General features: G+C 42.1%; 2 protein-coding genes and 2 non-coding genes across 5 annotated transcripts in view; 1 reads left to right on the forward strand and 3 right to left on the reverse strand.

Annotated features, from left to right (window-relative positions):
* TASP1 (taspase 1) overlaps positions 1-19,506 on the forward strand; it is a 663,695-nt gene that overhangs the window by 338,469 nt on the left and 305,720 nt on the right. The window lies entirely within an intron of this gene.
* Positions 2,246-2,352, reverse strand: LOC149451351 (U6 spliceosomal RNA). Its single transcript, XR_016315102.1, has one exon. It is a non-coding gene; the product is annotated as a U6 spliceosomal RNA (small nuclear RNA).
* On the reverse strand, positions 7,172-7,278 carry LOC149451352 (U6 spliceosomal RNA). Its single transcript, XR_016315064.1, has one exon. It is a non-coding gene; the product is annotated as a U6 spliceosomal RNA (small nuclear RNA).
* LOC149451353 (G protein-coupled receptor 20-like) lies at positions 9,963-11,345 on the reverse strand. The gene has a single exon (XM_089690774.1). The coding sequence runs from the start codon at positions 11,174-11,176 to the stop codon at positions 10,157-10,159; it is 1,020 nt and encodes a 339-aa protein (XP_089546900.1). The 5' UTR covers positions 11,177-11,345; the 3' UTR covers positions 9,963-10,156.

Genomic DNA, 19,506 nt, shown 5'->3' on the forward strand with positions numbered 1-19,506 from the left:
GAAATTGTTTTGGGTGTGAGCGGGGGCTCAGGGTGTAAGCGAGCGCTTATGGCATTTGTTCCCTGGTTCCCTTTTTGTTTTCCCGAATGAAGGAGCTCGGGGGAGGGGCGCACTTTTGGCATCCTCACCTTGAGTGCCAGGGGACCTTTCCCAGAGCTGGCCCAGAGGTCGTTGGATGGAAACCATCCTCCGCTAGGCGGCTCTTTTTGATTTTCTCGTATCGATGAACCATTTCCATGCCGGGCACTTTTACCCCCTTCCTGCCCAGGCCATTTTTCAGGTTTCAGCGCTCTCACAATTTCAATGACAATTCGCTCGGTCATACAACATTGTACCCAAACAAACATTTCATCGTTTTCTTCACACAACTAGAGCTTTCTTTTGGTGGTATTTAATCACCGCTGGGGTTTTTATTTTTGGCTAAATTAACCAAAAAAGACCGAAAATTTAAAAACAAAACACGGTTTTCTTTGTTTCTGTTATAAAAGTTCGCAAATCCGTAATGGTTCTTCATAAATTTAGGCCGAGATGTATTCTGCTACATGTCTTTGGTGAAAATAACCCAAATTAGGATGTATTTTTTAGTTTGTAGGAAAGTGATAGAGTTCACAAACTCTGGTATAGGTCTGAATATTGATCAATCCTGAAGTAGTGACAGCCAATCTAATTTCTTGAGGCCCAAGAATGTCAGAACAGTACAGATATTCCCCAAATGACCCCTTTTTGTAAAGTAGACAGTACGACGGATTTCATAAGAGGCATGGCGAGTTATTTGAAGTTGTATTTTTTTTGTCCAAATTTTTCAGAAAATGAAAAAAATGATTGTCACAATTATTTTTTTTTACATACTGTCACCAGTGCAGTACAGCGTCATCCTATCACTGGCATAGCGGTGATCAGGGACACTGACTGGTGACAGTATGGAAAAAAAAAAAAAAAAAAAAAAAAATCATTTTTTTTACTTTTTTTTTATTATTGTTCATTTTTTATTACATTTTTTTTCTTTTTCTTCAAGATTTTCTTTTCATATTTCCCTATGACCAAAGTAGTACAATGTTACCACAGTAACATTGTACTACTTTGGGGAAGTGATCAGTTTTTTTTTTTTTCTTTTCTTACACAATTTGCTTATAGCAAAGACTTCCTTTGCTATAAGCAAGCATTTACCTGAATGACATCGATTCATTCAGGGGTTTGTTTTTTTTTTGTTTTTTTTTTTTGTGCTCAGCTGTGATCTGGCCACGGCTCATCACATGACATGTGCATGTGATCGCTGTGACGATTCACAGCTAGACACTAGTAGACAATGGATGGCATGCATGAAGCCATCCATGGTGTACAACTGTCATGTGACCTGCTGTGATTGGTCACAGCAGGTCACATGGTACCAGCAACGGGGCCGGTACTCAGATCTGTCATCGGCCGTGTCCGAGGTACATTGGTTTTGTTTTTTTGCTATATTATTTTCAACTCACTTTGATTGATTTATGTATCTCTGTGGTTTTAAAATCGATCTATTCACCTAGGGAAGCCTATTGAAACGAGTGGTCTGTCCTAGACGTGCGCTATGAGAACGCACACGCTGGCATGCCCCTTACACCCCGGTCACGTCAGGTGCAACTTGGCCTGCGACTTGTAAAACTGTAGGCCAAGTCGCACCCTATTGTCCGCTATTAGAGCGGTCGTACGGGTGCGGTTCCGGCTTTGTCGGAGCCGCGCCGACTTCTAAAGTAGTGCACGCAGCAGAGCTTTTGGTGCGATTTGCATAGGCATTGGTGTCAGCAGGTCACCCAATTTTGAAATTGGTTTTGATGTGAGCGGGGGCTCAGGGTGTAAGAGAGCGCTTATGACATTTGCTGCCTTTTTGTTTTCCCGAATGAAGGGGCTCGGGGGAGGGGCGCACTTTGGCATCCTCACCTTGAGTGCCGGGGGAGCTTTCCCAGAGCTGGCCGTATAGAAAGGCATTGGGAAAGAAAGGGGAGCCAAGAGAAGGAGTGAGAGAATGGAGCGCCCCCATAGACTAACGGGGCAGTGGGATGCCCATAGGCGTGCTGCTCTTCTTCAGAGAAGGTTGGTGGGAGAAGCCGCTAGGGCACGTGCAGCTTTCAGTTGCGCTCTAACCGTAAGCCGCAGCTTGTAATTTTTATTTTTTAAAATAGTTGATGCTAAGAGTAAAAAAAAAAAAAAAGAAAGAAAGAAAGCAAGAAATCCAAAGCATTGAATTGAAGGAAGGTTGTTTGAGGAAAAAATTTGGGACCGCTTCATGGGTTAGCATGTCAACCTTACGCAGGGGCTTGCTAATTTTCTCTGTATCGTTCCATGATTGTAATCCTGCCCACCCGCCGATGCGGGGGGGCAAAGCAATGGGAGAGCCCGAGGGGTATATAAGCCGTCAAAGAGGTCAGAAGATCAGCTTATGGAGAGCATTGAATGTCAGTGTTCTGCGCTATTTCTGCCAAACTATGTTTATGAATTCTAAGAATGCTTTTTGTATAATCATAATCAATGTGATCAATAATGTCTGTCAGTTGAAAAGTTGATTTTACTGAAGAAAATGAGGAGCACACAGGCTATTGTTAAGCAGGACACCGCATGCAAGTGAGCAGCTCTGCCAGGAGGCATTGTGGGAAGGCAGGCAGGCCACGCCCACCATGCCTTGCTGGGCCCATAAAGCAGAGGTGGTTGGATCCAAACCATCCTCTGCTAGGCGGCTATTTTGGATTTGGATTTCCTGGTAATTATTAAAGAGCCATTTTAGTCCATTGGTTTTGTTTTTTTGCTATATTATTTTCAACTCACTTTGATTGATTGATGTATCTCTGTGGTTTTAAAAATGGTGCCTGCGCCATCTATCCACCTAGGGAAGCCTATTGAAACGAGTGGTCTGTCCTAGAGGTGCGCTACGAGAACGCACACGCTGGCATGCCCCTTACACCCCGGTCACGTCAGGTGCAACTTGGCCTGCGACTTGCAAAACTGTAGGCCAAGTCGCACCCTATTGTCCGCTATTACAGCGGTCCTATGGGTGCGGTTCCGGCTTTGTCGGAGCCGCGCCGACCTCTAAAGTAGTGCACGCAGCAGAGCTTTTGGTGCGGTTTGCATAGGCATTGGTGTCAGCAGGTCGCCCGATTTTGAAATGGTTTTGGGTGTGAGCGGGGGCTCAGGGTGTAAGCGAGCGCTTATGGCATTTGTTCCCTGGTTCCCTTTTTGTTTTCCCGAATGAAGGAGCTCGGGGGAGGGGCGCACTTTTGGCATCCTCACCTTGAGTGCCAGGGGACCTTTCCCAGAGCTGGCCCAGAGGTCGTTGGATGGAAACCATCCTCCGCTAGGCGGCTCTTTTTGATTTTCTCGTATCGATGAACCATTTCCATGCCGGGCACTTTTACCCCCTTCCTGCCCAGGCCATTTTTCAGGTTTCAGCGCTCTCACAATTTCAATGACAATTCGCTCGGTCATACAACATTGTACCCAAACAAACATTTCATCGTTTTCTTCACACAACTAGAGCTTTCTTTTGGTGGTATTTAATCACCGCTGGGGTTTTTATTTTTGGCTAAATTAACCAAAAAAGACCGAAAATTTAAAAACAAAACACGGTTTTCTTTGTTTCTGTTATAAAAGTTCGCAAATCCGTAATGGTTCTTCATAAATTTAGGCCGAGATGTATTCTGCTACATGTCTTTGGTGAAAATAACCCAAATTAGGATGTATTTTTTAGTTTGTAGGAAAGTGATAGAGTTCACAAACTCTGGTATAGGTCTGAATATTGATCAATCCTGAAGTAGTGACAGCCAATCTAATTTCTTGAGGCCCAAGAATGTCAGAACAGTACAGATATTCCCCAAATGACCCCTTTTTGTAAAGTAGACAGTACGACGGATTTCATAAGAGGCATGGCGAGTTTTTTGAAGTTGTATTTTTTTTGTCCGAATTTTTCAGAAAATGAAAAAAATGATTGTCACAATTATTTTTTTTTACATACTGTCACCAGTGCAGTACAGCGTCATCCTATCACTGGCATAGCGGTGATCAGGGACACTGACTGGTGACAGTATGGAAAGAAAAAAAAAAAAAAAAAAAATCATTTTTTTTACTTTTTTTTTATTATTGTTCATTTTTTATTACATTTTTTTTCTTTTTCTTCAAGATTTTCTTTTCATATTTCCCTATGACCAAAGTAGTACAATGTTACCACAGTAACATTGTACTACTTTGGGGAAGTGATCAGTTTTTTTTTTTTCTTTTCTTACACAATTTGCTTATAGCAAAGACTTCCTTTGCTATAAGCAAGCATTTACCTGAATGACATCGATTCATTCAGGGGTTTGTTTTTTTTTTTTTTTTTTTTTTTGTGCTCAGCTGTGATCTGGCCACGGCTCATCACATGACATGTGCATGTGATCGCTGTGACGATTCACAGCTAGACACTAGTAGACAATGGATGGCATGCATGAAGCCATCCATGGTGTACAACTGTCATGTGACCTGCTGTGATTGGTCACAGCAGGTCACATGGTACCAGCAACGGGGCCGGTACTCAGATCTGTCATCGGCCGTGTCCGAGGTACATTGGTTTTGTTTTTTTGCTATATTATTTTCAACTCACTTTGATTGATTTATGTATCTCTGTGGTTTTAAAATCGATCTATTCACCTAGGGAAGCCTATTGAAACGAGTGGTCTGTCCTAGACGTGCGCTATGAGAACGCACACGCTGGCATGCCCCTTACACCCCGGTCACGTCAGGTGCAACTTGGCCTGCGACTTGTAAAACTGTAGGCCAAGTCGCACCCTATTGTCCGCTATTACAGCGGTCCTATGGGTGCGGTTCCGGCTTTGTCGGAGCCGCGCCGACCTCTAAAGTAGTGCACGCAGCAGAGCTTTTGGTGCGGTTTGCATAGGCATTGGTGTCAGCAGGTCGCCCGATTTTGAAATTGTTTTGGGTGTGAGCGGGGGCTCAGGGTGTAAGCGAGCGCTTATGGCATTTGTTCCCTGGTTCCCTTTTTGTTTTCCCGAATGAAGGAGCTCGGGGGAGGGGCGCACTTTTGGCATCCTCACCTTGAGTGCCAGGGGACCTTTCCCAGAGCTGGCCCAGAGGTCGTTGGATGGAAACCATCCTCCGCTAGGCGGCTCTTTTTGATTTTCTCGTATCGATGAACCATTTCCATGCCGGGCACTTTTACCCCCTTCCTGCCCAGGCCATTTTTCAGGTTTCAGCGCTCTCACAATTTCAATGACAATTCGCTCGGTCATACAACATTGTACCCAAACAAACATTTCATCGTTTTCTTCACACAACTAGAGCTTTCTTTTGGTGGTATTTAATCACCGCTGGGGTTTTTATTTTTGGCTAAATTAACCAAAAAAGACCGAAAATTTAAAAACAAAACACGGTTTTCTTTGTTTCTGTTATAAAAGTTCGCAAATCCGTAATGGTTCTTCATAAATTTAGGCCGAGATGTATTCTGCTACATGTCTTTGGTGAAAATAACCCAAATTAGGATGTATTTTTTAGTTTGTAGGAAAGTGATAGAGTTCACAAACTCTGGTATAGGTCTGAATATTGATCAATCCTGAAGTAGTGACAGCCAATCTAATTTCTTGAGGCCCAAGAATGTCAGAACAGTACAGATATTCCCCAAATGACCCCTTTTTGTAAAGTAGACAGTACGACGGATTTCATAAGAGGCATGGCGAGTTTTTTGAAGTTGTATTTTTTTTGTCCGAATTTTTCAGAAAATGAAAAAAATGATTGTCACAATTATTTTTTTTTACATACTGTCACCAGTGCAGTACAGCGTCATCCTATCACTGGCATAGCGGTGATCAGGGACACTGACTGGTGACAGTATGGAAAAAAAAAAAAAAAAAAAAAATCATTTTTTTTACTTTTTTTTTATTATTGTTCATTTTTTATTACATTTTTTTTCTTTTTCTTCAAGATTTTCTTTTCATATTTCCCTATGACCAAAGTAGTACAATGTTACCACAGTAACATTGTACTACTTTGGGGAAGTGATCAGTTTTTTTTTTTTTCTTTTCTTACACAATTTGCTTATAGCAAAGACTTCCTTTGCTATAAGCAAGCATTTACCTGAATGACATCGATTCATTCAGGGGTTTGTTTTTTTTTTTTTTTTTTTTTTTGTGCTCAGCTGTGATCTGGCCACGGCTCATCACATGACATGTGCATGTGATCGCTGTGACGATTCACAGCTAGACACTAGTAGACAATGGATGGCATGCATGAAGCCATCCATGGTGTACAACTGTCATGTGACCTGCTGTGATTGGTCACAGCAGGTCACATGGTACCAGCAACGGGGCCGGTACTCAGATCTGTCATCGGCCGTGTCTGAGGTACATTGGTTTTGTTTTTTTGCTATATTATTTTCAACTCACTTTGATTGATTTATGTATCTCTGTGGTTTTAAAATCGATCTATTCACCTAGGGAAGCCTATTGAAACGAGTGGTCTGTCCTAGACGTGCGCTATGAGAACGCACACGCTGGCATGCCCCTTACACCCCGGTCACGTCAGGTGCAACTTGGCCTGCGACTTGTAAAACTGTAGGCCAAGTCGCACCCTATTGTCCGCTATTAGAGCGGTCGTACGGGTGCGGTTCCGGCTTTGTCGGAGCCGCGCCGACTTCTAAAGTAGTGCACGCAGCAGAGCTTTTGGTGCGATTTGCATAGGCATTGGTGTCAGCAGGTCACCCAATTTTGAAATTGGTTTTGATGTGAGCGGGGGCTCAGGGTGTAAGAGAGCGCTTATGGCATTTGCTGCCTTTTTGTTTTCCCGAATGAAGGGGCTCGGGGGAGGGGCGCACTTTGGCATCCTCACCTTGAGTGCCGGGGGAGCTTTCCCAGAGCTGGCCGTATAGAAAGGCATTGGGAAAGAAAGGGGAGCCAAGAGAAGGAGTGAGAGAATGGAGCGCCCCCATAGACTAACGGGGCAGTGGGATGCCCATAGGCGTGCTGCTCTTCTTCAGAGAAGGTTGGTGGGAGAAGCCGCTAGGGCACGTGCAGCTTTCAGTTGCGCTCTAACCGTAAGCCGCAGCTTGTAATTTTTATTTTTTAAAATAGTTGATGCTAAGAGTAAAAAAAAAAAAAAAGAAAGAAAGAAAGCAAGAAATCCAAAGCATTGAATTGAAGGAAGGTTGTTTGAGGAAAAAATTTGGGACCGCTTCATGGGTTAGCATGTCAACCTTACGCAGGGGCTTGCTAATTTTCTCTGTATCGTTCCACGATTGTAATCCTGCCCACCCGCCGATGCGGGGGGGCAAAGCAATGGGAGAGCCCGAGGGGTATATAAGCCGTCAAAGAGGTCAGAAGATCAGCTTATGGAGAGCGTTGAATGTCAGTGTTCTGCGCTATTTCTGCCAAACTATGTTTATGAATTCTAAGAATGCTTTTTGTATACAGTTGCAAGAAAAAGTATGTGAACCCCTTGGGATTACGTGGAGTTTTGCATGAATTGGGCATAAAATGTGCTCTGAACGTTATCTAAGTCACAACAATAGAAGAACACAGTCTGCTGAACATAATACTACACAAACATTAGATGTTGCCATGGTTTAATTACACATACCATGTAAACATTCACAGTGCGGGGAGGAAAAAGTATGTGAACCTTTGGACTTAATAACTGGTTGACCCTCCTTTTGGCAGCAATAACCTCAACCAAACGTTTCCTGTAGTTGTAGATCAGACCTGCACAACGATCTGGAGTCATTTTGGACCACTCCTCTTCACAAAACTGTTTCAGTGTAGCAATATTCTTGGGATGTCTCTTGTGAATCGCTCTCTTAAGGTCATGCCACAGCATTTCAATCGGGTTGAGGTCAGGACTCTGACTGGGCCACTCCAAAAGGCGTATTCTGTGCTGTTGCAGCCATTGTTTTGTTGAATGACTTGTATGCTTTGGGTCATTGTCCTGTTGCATCACCCATCCTCTGCGGAGCTTCAGTTGGTGGACAGATGGTCGTACGTTTTCCTGCAAAATGTCTTGATAAACTCTGGAATTCATTTTCCCATCAATGACAACAATCCATCTAGGCCCTGAGGCAGCAAAGCAGCCCCAAACCATGATGCTCCCTCCGCCATGTTTTACAGTGGGGATGAGGTTTTGATGTTGGTGTGCTGGGCCTTTTTTTCACCACACAGTGTTGTGTGTTCTTCCCAAACAACTCAATCTTGGTGTCATCTGTCCACAGTATATTTTGCCAGTAGTGCTGTGGAACATCCAGGTGCTCTTTTGCAAACTTCAAACGTGCTGCAATATTCTTTTTGGACAGCAATGGCTTCCTCCGTGGTGTCCTCCCATGTACTCCATTCTTGTTTCATGTTTTCCTTATTGTAGATGTGTCAACAAAAATGTTAGCATGTGCCAGAGATTTCTGTAGGTCTTTAGCTGACACTCTGGGATTCTTCTTTACCTCATGCAGCATTCTGCGCTGTGCTCTTGCAGTCATTTTTACAGGACGACCACGCCTAGGGAGAGTAGCAACAGTGCTAAACTTTCTCCATTTGTAGACCGTCTGTCTTACCGTGGACACATGAACATCAAGCCTTTTGGAGATACTTTTGTAACCCTTTCCAGCTTCATGCAAGTCAACAATTCTTGATCGTAGGTCTTCTGAGAGCTCTTTTCTGCGAGGCATGGTTCACATCAGACAGTGCTTCTTGAAACCAATAAACCCAAAACAGGTGTGTGTTTTTTAAGGGCAGGACAGCTGTCAGCAACACATCCAATATCATCACACTGATTGGAGTCAAGGTTGGCTCACTCCTGACTCCAATTAGCTCTGGGAGAAGTCATTAAGCTAGGGACTCACATACTTTTTCCTCCCTGCACTGTGAATGTTTACATGTTATGTGCAATTAAACCATGGCAACATCTAATGTTTGTGTAGTATTATTGAAAGGAATGTGAATCTTGTTCCCTTCTGCACTGACTTCCGTCAGCCCCTGGCATCGACCAAAAATTACCTCGGATCCGGAGTTCACCTGAGACACAAAGGAATGGCAGACAGACACAAAGTAGTATCTCAGAATGAACTGAATTTATTCTTCCGTGTTTAAACTTATATATGAAACTTAAAACAAAGCATAGAAATATAAGAGCCAATCAATTGACAGGTATGCATTTAACCAATTAGAATATTACATACGTCACTCATGCCCAATCAGTTGGCATATATGTTAATTATTAGTATATACGTCAATGCTTGAACTTTCAGACACCTTCAGAAAGCAGACAGTTCCTTTTTACCGTTGGCCTAAAATTATTAATACACTTTCAACAGGATGTAGCTCACCGCAGACTTTCAGTCTTAGGCTTAGTTAAGGGAAAAAGGGGAAGTTGCACCTGGACAAGGAAAAAAGAGGAACTTCCTAACTCCTGACAAAATACCGTTTAAAACAAGAAAATCAATTCTTTTAAAATACAGGCTTGAAATGGATGCTGATTCTTAAAATGGACGGGCTTTGGCTAAGAGAAACAAGATGGTGGAACATCAAACTTAGGGGCTAATCCCTTCAAACCCCCTCTTAGGTCACACACGTGACCTTACACCTTAGTCACAGGTTGGTACCTGGGGCCCTTAGTAGGTAATCAGGGTTCCCCATATACCAAACCAGGTTTCAAATAAACTGACCAGTGGATTTTCTACTCCTGAGCTTTCAGCTAATTCTTCAAACAATATTTGGAGGTTGTGAAGGGCTCTAATAATACTTCCATCAGAAACAGTGTTATGGGGAATAAGAGTACAACCGCAGGAGTTAAACATTTTACATACTTTCCCTTTATCAGCTAATAACATATCAAAACAGTATGGTTCTACCAAACTTTTGTTAACCATAGCCAATGTAGTTAACCCAATTTACATTCCCGCTAAACTGTACCCATATAATACAAACAAATTCTGTAACAACATTACTATGTTCAAATCAGGCAAAATTTCCTGATACTGGTTTAGAGACTTAAAAGTAAATTATATAATCTGGTAACAGGGAATTTTCTTAACCAAATCAGTACATTCCTTCTCAGTGATATTATCTTTGTACACTCTAATTAGACAGAACATATTAGTTTCTTTTTCCTGAAAAAAGAAAGGAACCAGTCTCAATGCCCAATCCATCTTTTGATTGCATCATTACTCCTGTATTCTCCTAGCCACCAGGGCGAGCTGCCTACGGCAGGGGCAGGGACTGTTAAAAGGAACTGGTGGCGGTTGTTCTCTGAAAATACTATTCCTAGCGGATTGGAAATGGCTAGTAACAAAACAATAAACAATGGGATCCATACAACTATTAAAACTACTCAAAGTTACTGTGACATGGTACACAATGAGGATGACATCCCGAGACACCTCACTGCGGACACAGAAAACCACTTGACTAACATGAATGGGAGTGAAACAGACTGTGAAGATGACCAGCACCATTATGAGGAGCTGTACCGCCTTCACCCGTCTCTCTCGGCTTTGGTTCATTTGTATTGACTTGGACAAAGTCCACATGATCCGCAGGGTGTAGAAAACAACAATCACCAAGGGAACAAAATACTCAAAACCTGTCAGCATAAGTAGCTGGAAAAAACAACAATGTTTGTGGTTAATCGTTGTGGTCAGTATGATGAAAGTTACAATTACAGCAAATATCCAAATCAAAACACAGATGCATTTGGCATAACTGGGATTTCTCCATCTGCATGAGGCTCTGGCTTGCACAATGGCCAGGTAGCGATCAACACAGATGCAGGTCAGGAAAAGAATACTACAGTACATGTTCACAGAATACGTAAAACTGTGAACATAATAGCAGATATAACAGGTCTCTACATTACGGTAATACATAACAATTCGCGCTGGTAGAGAGAGACCCACTAAGAGGTCTGTCACTACCAAGTTAATGGTGTAAATAACAGAGGGTGTCCTTACTTTGGTCTGAAAACAGAACACATAAAGGGCCAAACTGTTCAGTATTATGCCCATCAAAAAAATAAAAGAGTTAATAATTAGCAACGCCACCCAAAGGCCATAGAACCTTTGATGCAAGGTTTCACCTGGGTTGGCTTGTTGAGGGATTTGGAATTGTTTGTCATTTGCTATAGATTCATTCAGTTCAAGTTCTTTGGATGGGTTGAAGTTTCCAGGGCTGACGAAGCACTCCATGTAGTTCAGATCAATCTCTCAGGACTTCTCTGGCTGCTTCTTCTGTATCTGTGTCTTTGCCTTTGTCTTGCTTCTTAGGGGCTTGGTTCACCCTTTTTACACGGCTGGCATGGATCCAGGCCTTGGAATCCTCAGTCAGAACAGCGGTCCTAGTGACAGCGATCACGGAAACAAGTTGGTTCCTGTGAAAAAAAAGAAAAAAGTGCCAGCAACATTTCCTTCAACTTTGTCCAAAGTTTCAATAAACTTTCTCACATATTCTTCCTGAATCAATCCTAAATCCCCTCTTTCTACCATGAGTGGCTGTCTGGCCCAGGGAGTGGGAAAGAACCTATCCATTAAAACCTAAAAAGGGGGGTAACCTGTCTTCTTAGAAGGAATCATCCTTATCTCTATACCTGAACTCTGAGGGACATTTCCACCTAGCGGCTAAACATATCCACAATTACCCAAAAATATTCCTGTCCTTTTCCTACTTCTGGCATGTGTGTAAAATCTACCTGTGAGCGGATAAAAAATGTTAATGTCTTGTCTTGTGAGGATTGTTCCTAATATATGTAATGCATCTAGACACATATGATTTTACCATAAAAGGGGGGGCCAGGGATGAAAAAAAATCCAGCAGTTCACATGTAACCTGCCATCCCCTGTGACCTATCCCATAATACTGTGAGCTGTGACCTACCCCATGATACTGTAAGATGAACAGAGGTGCACTAGCTTCTAGAATACATGGTCTCCCCTCTTGTGACACAAAGTCCAGTTAGTGGAACTTTGGTCACACTAACTACATTCCACTTAATATCTTTAGAAGTAGCAAATGTACTGCAATATTTGATCTAACAGTGACATTTAAAATTGGAGCAGGATCTAAAGTGGGAGGAATATATTTTATTCTCAACTTGGGGTTTAACAACAGTATAACCTCATATTCACTAAGTGGTGGTGTGTAAGGTGGTCTCATGTCCAAGAGTAAATGACATAGCCATTTGAATCACCATCACAAATAATAGCAAACTTCTGAGACACACAGGCATGCCTTGAACCTGTACCAGAACCATCTTTGAGAAAAAACAAAACAAAAGGGCGGAGTGTACCTCCATGCTCCCCAAGCCAGGATTCCTGACATAGTTTTACAATTTTCCCTAGCATACAGGTAAAACATTTGATCATATGCGGGCAGACCAAGACCAGGGGCTATTACCATAGCATGTTTCAAATACACAAAAACATTACACATTTCAATTAACCATTTCACAAGATCTGACATTTCTAAACCTGTGGTTTGTCTCAAAATACTGTCATAGTAGGAACAGTCAGGTATCCATTGGCGGCAGCAACCAATCATATCAAGAAAGGTAAGCATGTCTTTCTTGGTCAATGGGCGGGGCAGACCCACAAGAGCCGCAGCTCTCTTTGTGACTGAATTTCCTATCACCTTTTGTGAGGACAAAACCAAGGTATTCAACAGTTTCTTAACACCATTATAACTTTGCTTAGACACTTTATGATCACATATAAGATACACACTCCACCTGGCTGGCTGTCCGCACTGAAACCAACTAAACCATGGCTAGGAGTTCATGGCTTGGGGCCTGGAGGACTACAGTATAATCCTGGAGAAATTCATTCCAGATAAAACCTTTACCTCTAAAGTTAAAGGCAAAAATTAGCCATGTCTCCTTAACAACAGGAATTTGCTAAAAAAAAACAATTTGTCAAATCAATCTCTTGTAAAAAAAAAAACAACTCGGCATCAGGTGGGATGGAGGAAATGAGTATTGGTACGTCAGGTACTATTGGGACAATGAGAAGAACATTTATAGCACTCAGGTCCTGCACAAATCTGTAAGAACCGTCTGGCTTCTCAACTAGATTTATTGGGCTGTTGTATGGTGAAATCATCTTTCCAAGGATTCTTGCCTTGAAACAAATTCTCCACCACGGACACTATTCTTACCTCCTGTATTTTAAACAAAAGGGCCTTATCTATGAAACACAGTGTGGCCTTGTATTGGAATGCAGGAAATGAATCCCACATCCAAGGAACTGTCCGCTCAAACTTTTATATTGTTTTCAGCAGAGAGTGAGGGGTCATATTTCAATAAACACTGTCATAACAGGGACAGTTGGTATCCCGGCAGATTAAGCTACAATACCTCCTTTCCCAGAGTTTTAGATTAACACTAAGCTTTCCCAAGAGAACAAATCAACTGGACAATTGGGTATGATTTTGAATAAATGCTCTAGCAGCAAAACAAAAAAACTGAAAAAGGTGGTGCTTTAAAAATGTCGGTGGGTTTCCCACCTGTTCTTATAGAGAGTTTTCCACTTTTTCAGCGAATCCTCTCCACATACTGTTTCAGGTGGTGAACTCGGGATGTCTGTTACATCCAGACTATCACTCTCCCTTAATACCAGGGAACCTGAACCAGAGGATTCTTCAAAAAATAAATCCTCCTCAGTAATTGGAGTGAGAACAATTCTCCCTTCGGCTTCATGTGTGGCAGAAGTCTGAACTACACTCTGAGAATCCTCGGGAGCTTGAACTGTAGAAGGCTGTGTGGCAGGAATTTGGACTGCACTAGGTATTTGGTGTGTCTGTGCAGATATTAATACTGGTGATATAGGGGGTGCAGTGGGGATGGGATTTGGAATTACATAATGGTTGGTTAGGAAATCAACAATTTCCTCTGTAAGGGTGGGATAACCGTATGGTGGAGGGAGTAACATGAGAGGGTGTGTGGATCTGTCTATTTCTGACTCTAATAAATGTATTCTCGCTGCATCATCATTCCTCACCTCCGCCTTCTTTTGCCGCTTATTTTTCCTATAAAACCAAAGCGGAGCAAACGTCACCCAATTCTGTCCACCCCTGGCCATATACCTTGGGTCCCACATGGGGTCTCCTTCGTACCACGGAAATGACTGTTTTTCTCCCAGACAGAGTCCCCTAACCATGTCCATGTGAAAAATACTATTGCTTCCACTATAGGGAAATGGATCCACACTGCCCATTACTTCACTCCATTCTGCTAATCTATCTACCCAGGGGTGAATTAAAGAATAATCTGTCCCACAGATACGGGCTACATAATCTATACATGATTCACCAACTTTTGGGAGAGGGGGCCTATTCCTACTCTGACTTCTCCCCATATCTTACACTTGAATATATCTGTATCACAAATCTGTCCTATAGGCTGTAATGACAATTTATCCTATAAAAATGCCTGGACCTAAGATACTTTCTCTAGTCTTTCTCTAGTGACTGATAAAAGTGAAGATTATAACCTGGGTGTACAATACTTTCTAATAATATTCTGCCAATCTTTTCTAGCTTACAACACAATTTAAACAAAACATTTACATAGGCACCCAACTCGGCGTTACCACGCAATCACCTCACCCAGATCATCAACCAATAAGGCTTATCTGTGTGGGGTGGGGCATGTCACACGGAAATTGACAATACCTTCAGTGACCACTGGCCCATACACTTTACCACCTGGGCACTTGTGTCACACAAACAAATTATCTTATACTTCTATGCGATAGGAAGAAAAGCAAAGGTTTACAGGTGAATTATTGGTCAACCCCGGGCTTTTCCTGGTTTCTTCTCAGAGAAACTCTTTTCCAATCTCTTCTTATAAGAAATTGTGCAGTTCCCAAAACTGCCTCTAGTCTTTTCCAAAAGACCTTTGTGCTCCCCACAGCACTTTTTTTTTGCGCCTGGCCACTGACGTCTTAAGACGCGAAGCCCAGTGCTTACCTTAGGGCATGAGATTTCAATCAGAGCTTTTCTGGCAAGAGACTATCTGGCAAAATGACAAAAAATCTTACTTACCAAAAAAGATGATTATCTCATCCCGGACACGAGCCCCCAATTGAAAGGAATGTGAATCTTGTTCCCTTCTGCACTGACTTCCGTCAGCCCCTGGCATCGACCAAAAATTACCTCGGATCCGGAGTTCACCTGAGACACAAAGGAATGGCAGACAGACACAAAGTAGTATCTCAGAATGAACTGAATTTATTCTTCCGTGTTTAAACTTATATATGAAACTTAAAACAAAGCATAGAAATATAAGAGCCAATCAATTGACAGGTATGCATTTAACCAATTAGAATATTACATACGTCACTCATGCCCAATCAGTTGGCATATATGTTAATTATTAGTATATACGTCAATGCTTGAACTTTCAGACACCTTCAGAAAGCAGACAGTTCCTTTTTACCGTTGGCCTAAAATTATTAATACACTTTCAACAGGATGTAGCTCACCGCAGACTTTCAGTCTTAGGCTTAGTTAAGGGAAAAAGGGGAAGTTGCACCTGGACAAGGAAAAAAGAGGAACTTCCTAACTCCTGACAAAATACCGTTTAAAACAAGAAAATCAATTCTTTTAAAATACAGGCTTGAAATGGATGCTGATTCTTAAAATGGACGGGCTTTGGCTAAGAGAAACAAGATGGTGGAACATCAAACTTAGGGGCTAATCCCTTCAATTATGTGCAGCAGACTGTGTTCTTCTATTGTTGTGACTTAGATGACGTTCAGAGCACATTTTATGCCCAATTCATGCAAAACTCCACGTAATCCCAAGGGGTTCACATACTTTTTCTTGCAACTGTAATCATAATCAATGTGATCAATAATGTCTGTCAGTTGAAAAGTTGATTTTACTGAAGAAAATGAGGAGCACACAGGCTATTGTTAAGCAGGACACCGCATGCAAGTGAGCAGCTCTGCCAGGAGGCATTGTGGGAAGGCAGGCAGGCCACGCCCACCATGCCTTGCTGGGCCCATAAAGCAGAGGTGGTTGGATCCAAACCATCCTCTGCTAGGCGGCTATTTTGGATTTGGATTTCCTGGTAATTATTAAAGAGCCATTTTAGTCCATTGGTTTTGTTTTTTTGCTATATTATTTTCAACTCACTTTGATTGATTGATGTATCTCTGTGGTTTTAAAAATGGTGCCTGCGCCATCTATCCACCTAGGGAAGCCTATTGAAACGAGTGGTCTGTCCTAGAGGTGCGCTACGAGAACGCACACGCTGGCATGCCCCTTACACCCCGGTCACGTCAGGTGCAACTTGGCCTGCGACTTGCAAAACTGTAGGCCAAGTCGCACCCTATTGTCCGCTATTACAGCGGTCCTATGGGTGCGGTTCCGGCTTTGTCGGAGCCGCGCCGACCTCTAAAGTAGTGCACGCAGCAGAGCTTTTGGTGCGGTTTGCATAGGCATTGGTGTCAGCAGGTCGCCCGATTTTGAAATGGTTTTGGGTGTGAGCGGGGGCTCAGGGTGTAAGCGAGCGCTTATGGCATTTGTTCCCTGGTTCCCTTTTTGTTTTCCCGAATGAAGGAGCTCGGGGGAGGGGCGCACTTTTGGCATCCTCACCTTGAGTGCCAGGGGACCTTTCCCAGAGCTGGCCCAGAGGTCGTTGGATGGAAACCATCCTCCGCTAGGCGGCTCTTTTTGATTTTCTCGTATCGATGAACCATTTCCATGCCGGGCACTTTTACCCCCTTCCTGCCCAGGCCATTTTTCAGGTTTCAGCGCTCTCACAATTTCAATGACAATTCGCTCGGTCATACAACATTGTACCCAAACAAACATTTCATCGTTTTCTTCACACAACTAGAGCTTTCTTTTGGTGGTATTTAATCACCGCTGGGGTTTTTATTTTTGGCTAAATTAACCAAAAAAGACCGAAAATTTAAAAACAAAACACGGTTTTCTTTGTTTCTGTTATAAAAGTTCGCAAATCCGTAATGGTTCTTCATAAATTTAGGCCGAGATGTATTCTGCTACATGTCTTTGGTGAAAATAACCCAAATTAGGATGTATTTTTTAGTTTGTAGGAAAGTGATAGAGTTCACAAACTCTGGTATAGGTCTGAATATTGATCAATCCTGAAGTAGTGACAGCCAATCTAATTTCTTGAGGCCCAAGAATGTCAGAACAGTACAGATATTCCCCAAATGACCCCTTTTTGTAAAGTAGACAGTACGACGGATTTCATAAGAGGCATGGCGAGTTTTTTGAAGTTGTATTTTTTTTGTCCGAATTTTTCAGAAAATGAAAAAAATGATTGTCACAATTATTTTTTTTTACATACTGTCACCAGTGCAGTACAGCGTCATCCTATCACTGGCATAGCGGTGATCAGGGACACTGACTGGTGACAGTATGGAAAGAAAAAAAAAAAAAAAAAAAATCATTTTTTTTACTTTTTTTTTATTATTGTTCATTTTTTATTACATTTTTTTTCTTTTTCTTCAAGATTTTCTTTTCATATTTCCCTATGACCAAAGTAGTACAATGTTACCACAGTAACATTGTACTACTTTGGGGAAGTGATCAGTTTTTTTTTTTTCTTTTCTTACACAATTTGCTTATAGCAAAGACTTCCTTTGCTATAAGCAAGCATTTACCTGAATGACATCGATTCATTCAGGGGTTTGTTTTTTTTTTTTTTTTTTTTTTTTTTTTTGTGCTCAGCTGTGATCTGGCCACGGCTCATCACATGACATGTGCATGTGATCGCTGTGACGATTCACAGCTAGACACTAGTAGACAATGGATGGCATGCATGAAGCCATCCATGGTGTACAACTGTCATGTGACCTGCTGTGATTGGTCACAGCAGGTCACATGGTACCAGCAACGGGGCCGGTACTCAGATCTGTCATCGGCCGTGTCCGAGGTACATTGGTTTTGTTTTTTTGCTATATTATTTTCAACTCACTTTGATTGATTTATGTATCTCTGTGGTTTTAAAATCGATCTATTCACCTAGGGAAGCCTATTGAAACGAGTGGTCTGTCCTAGACGTGCGCTATGAGAACGCACACGCTGGCATGCCCCTTACACCCCGGTCACGTCAGGTGCAACTTGGCCTGCGACTTGTAAAACTGTAGGCCAAGTCGCACCCTATTGTCCGCTATTACAGCGGTCCTATGGGTGCGGTTCCGGCTTTGTCGGAGCCGCGCCGACCTCTAAAGTAGTGCACGCAGCAGAGCTTTTGGTGCGGTTTGCATAGGCATTGGTGTCAGCAGGTCGCCCGATTTTGAAATTGTTTTGGGTGTGAGCGGGGGCTCAGGGTGTAAGCGAGCGCTTATGGCATTTGTTCCCTGGTTCCCTTTTTGTTTTCCCGAATGAAGGAGCTCGGGGGAGGGGCGCACTTTTGGCATCCTCACCTTGAGTGCCAGGGGACCTTTCCCAGAGCTGGCCCAGAGGTCGTTGGATGGAAACCATCCTCCGCTAGACGGCTCTTTTTGATTTTCTCGTATCGATGAACCATTTCCATGCCGGGCACTTTTACCCCCTTCCTGCCCAGGCCATTTTTCAGGTTTCAGCGCTCTCACAATTTCAATGACAATTCGCTCGGTCATACAACATTGTACCCAAACAAACATTTCATCGTTTTCTTCACACAACTAGAGCTTTCTTTTGGTGGTATTTAATCACCGCTGGGGTTTTTATTTTTGGCTAAATTAACCAAAAAAGACCGAAAATTTAAAAACAAAACACGGTTTTCTTTGTTTCTGTTATAAAAGTTCGCAAATCCGTAATGGTTCTTCATAAATTTAGGCCGAGATGTATTCTGCTACATGTCTTTGGTGAAAATAACCCAAATTAGGATGTATTTTTTAGTTTGTAGGAAAGTGATAGAGTTCACAAACTCTGGTATAGGTCTGAATATTGATCAATCCTGAAGTAGTGACAGCCAATCTAATTTCTTGAGGCCCAAGAATGTCAGAACAGTACAGATATTCCCCAAATGACCCCTTTTTGTAAAGTAGACAGTACGACGGATTTCATAAGAGGCATGGCGAGTTTTTTGAAGTTGTATTTTTTTTGTCCGAATTTTTCAGAAAATGAAAAAAATGATTGTCACAATTATTTTTTTTTACATACTGTCACCAGTGCAGTACAGCGTCATCCTATCACTGGCATAGCGGTGATCAGGGACACTGACTGGTGACAGTATGGAAAAAAAAAAAAAAAAAAAAATCATTTTTTTTACTTTTTTTTTATTATTGTTCATTTTTTATTACATTTTTTTTCTTTTTCTTCAAGATTTTCTTTTCATATTTCCCTATGACCAAAGTAGTACAATGTTACCACAGTAACATTGTACTACTTTGGGGAAGTGATCAGTTTTTTTTTTTTTCTTTTCTTACACAATTTGCTTATAGCAAAGACTTCCTTTGCTATAAGCAAGCATTTACCTGAATGACATCGATTCATTCAGGGGTTTGTTTTTTTTTTTTTTTTTTTTTTTGTGCTCAGCTGTGATCTGGCCACGGCTCATCACATG

Source organism: Staurois parvus, unplaced genomic scaffold (assembly GCF_062004578.1).
Source record: "Staurois parvus isolate SC_StPar_1 unplaced genomic scaffold, SC_StPar_1.0 ptg000543l, whole genome shotgun sequence".
In the NCBI taxonomy this organism is placed as follows: domain Eukaryota; kingdom Metazoa; phylum Chordata; class Amphibia; order Anura; family Ranidae; genus Staurois; species Staurois parvus.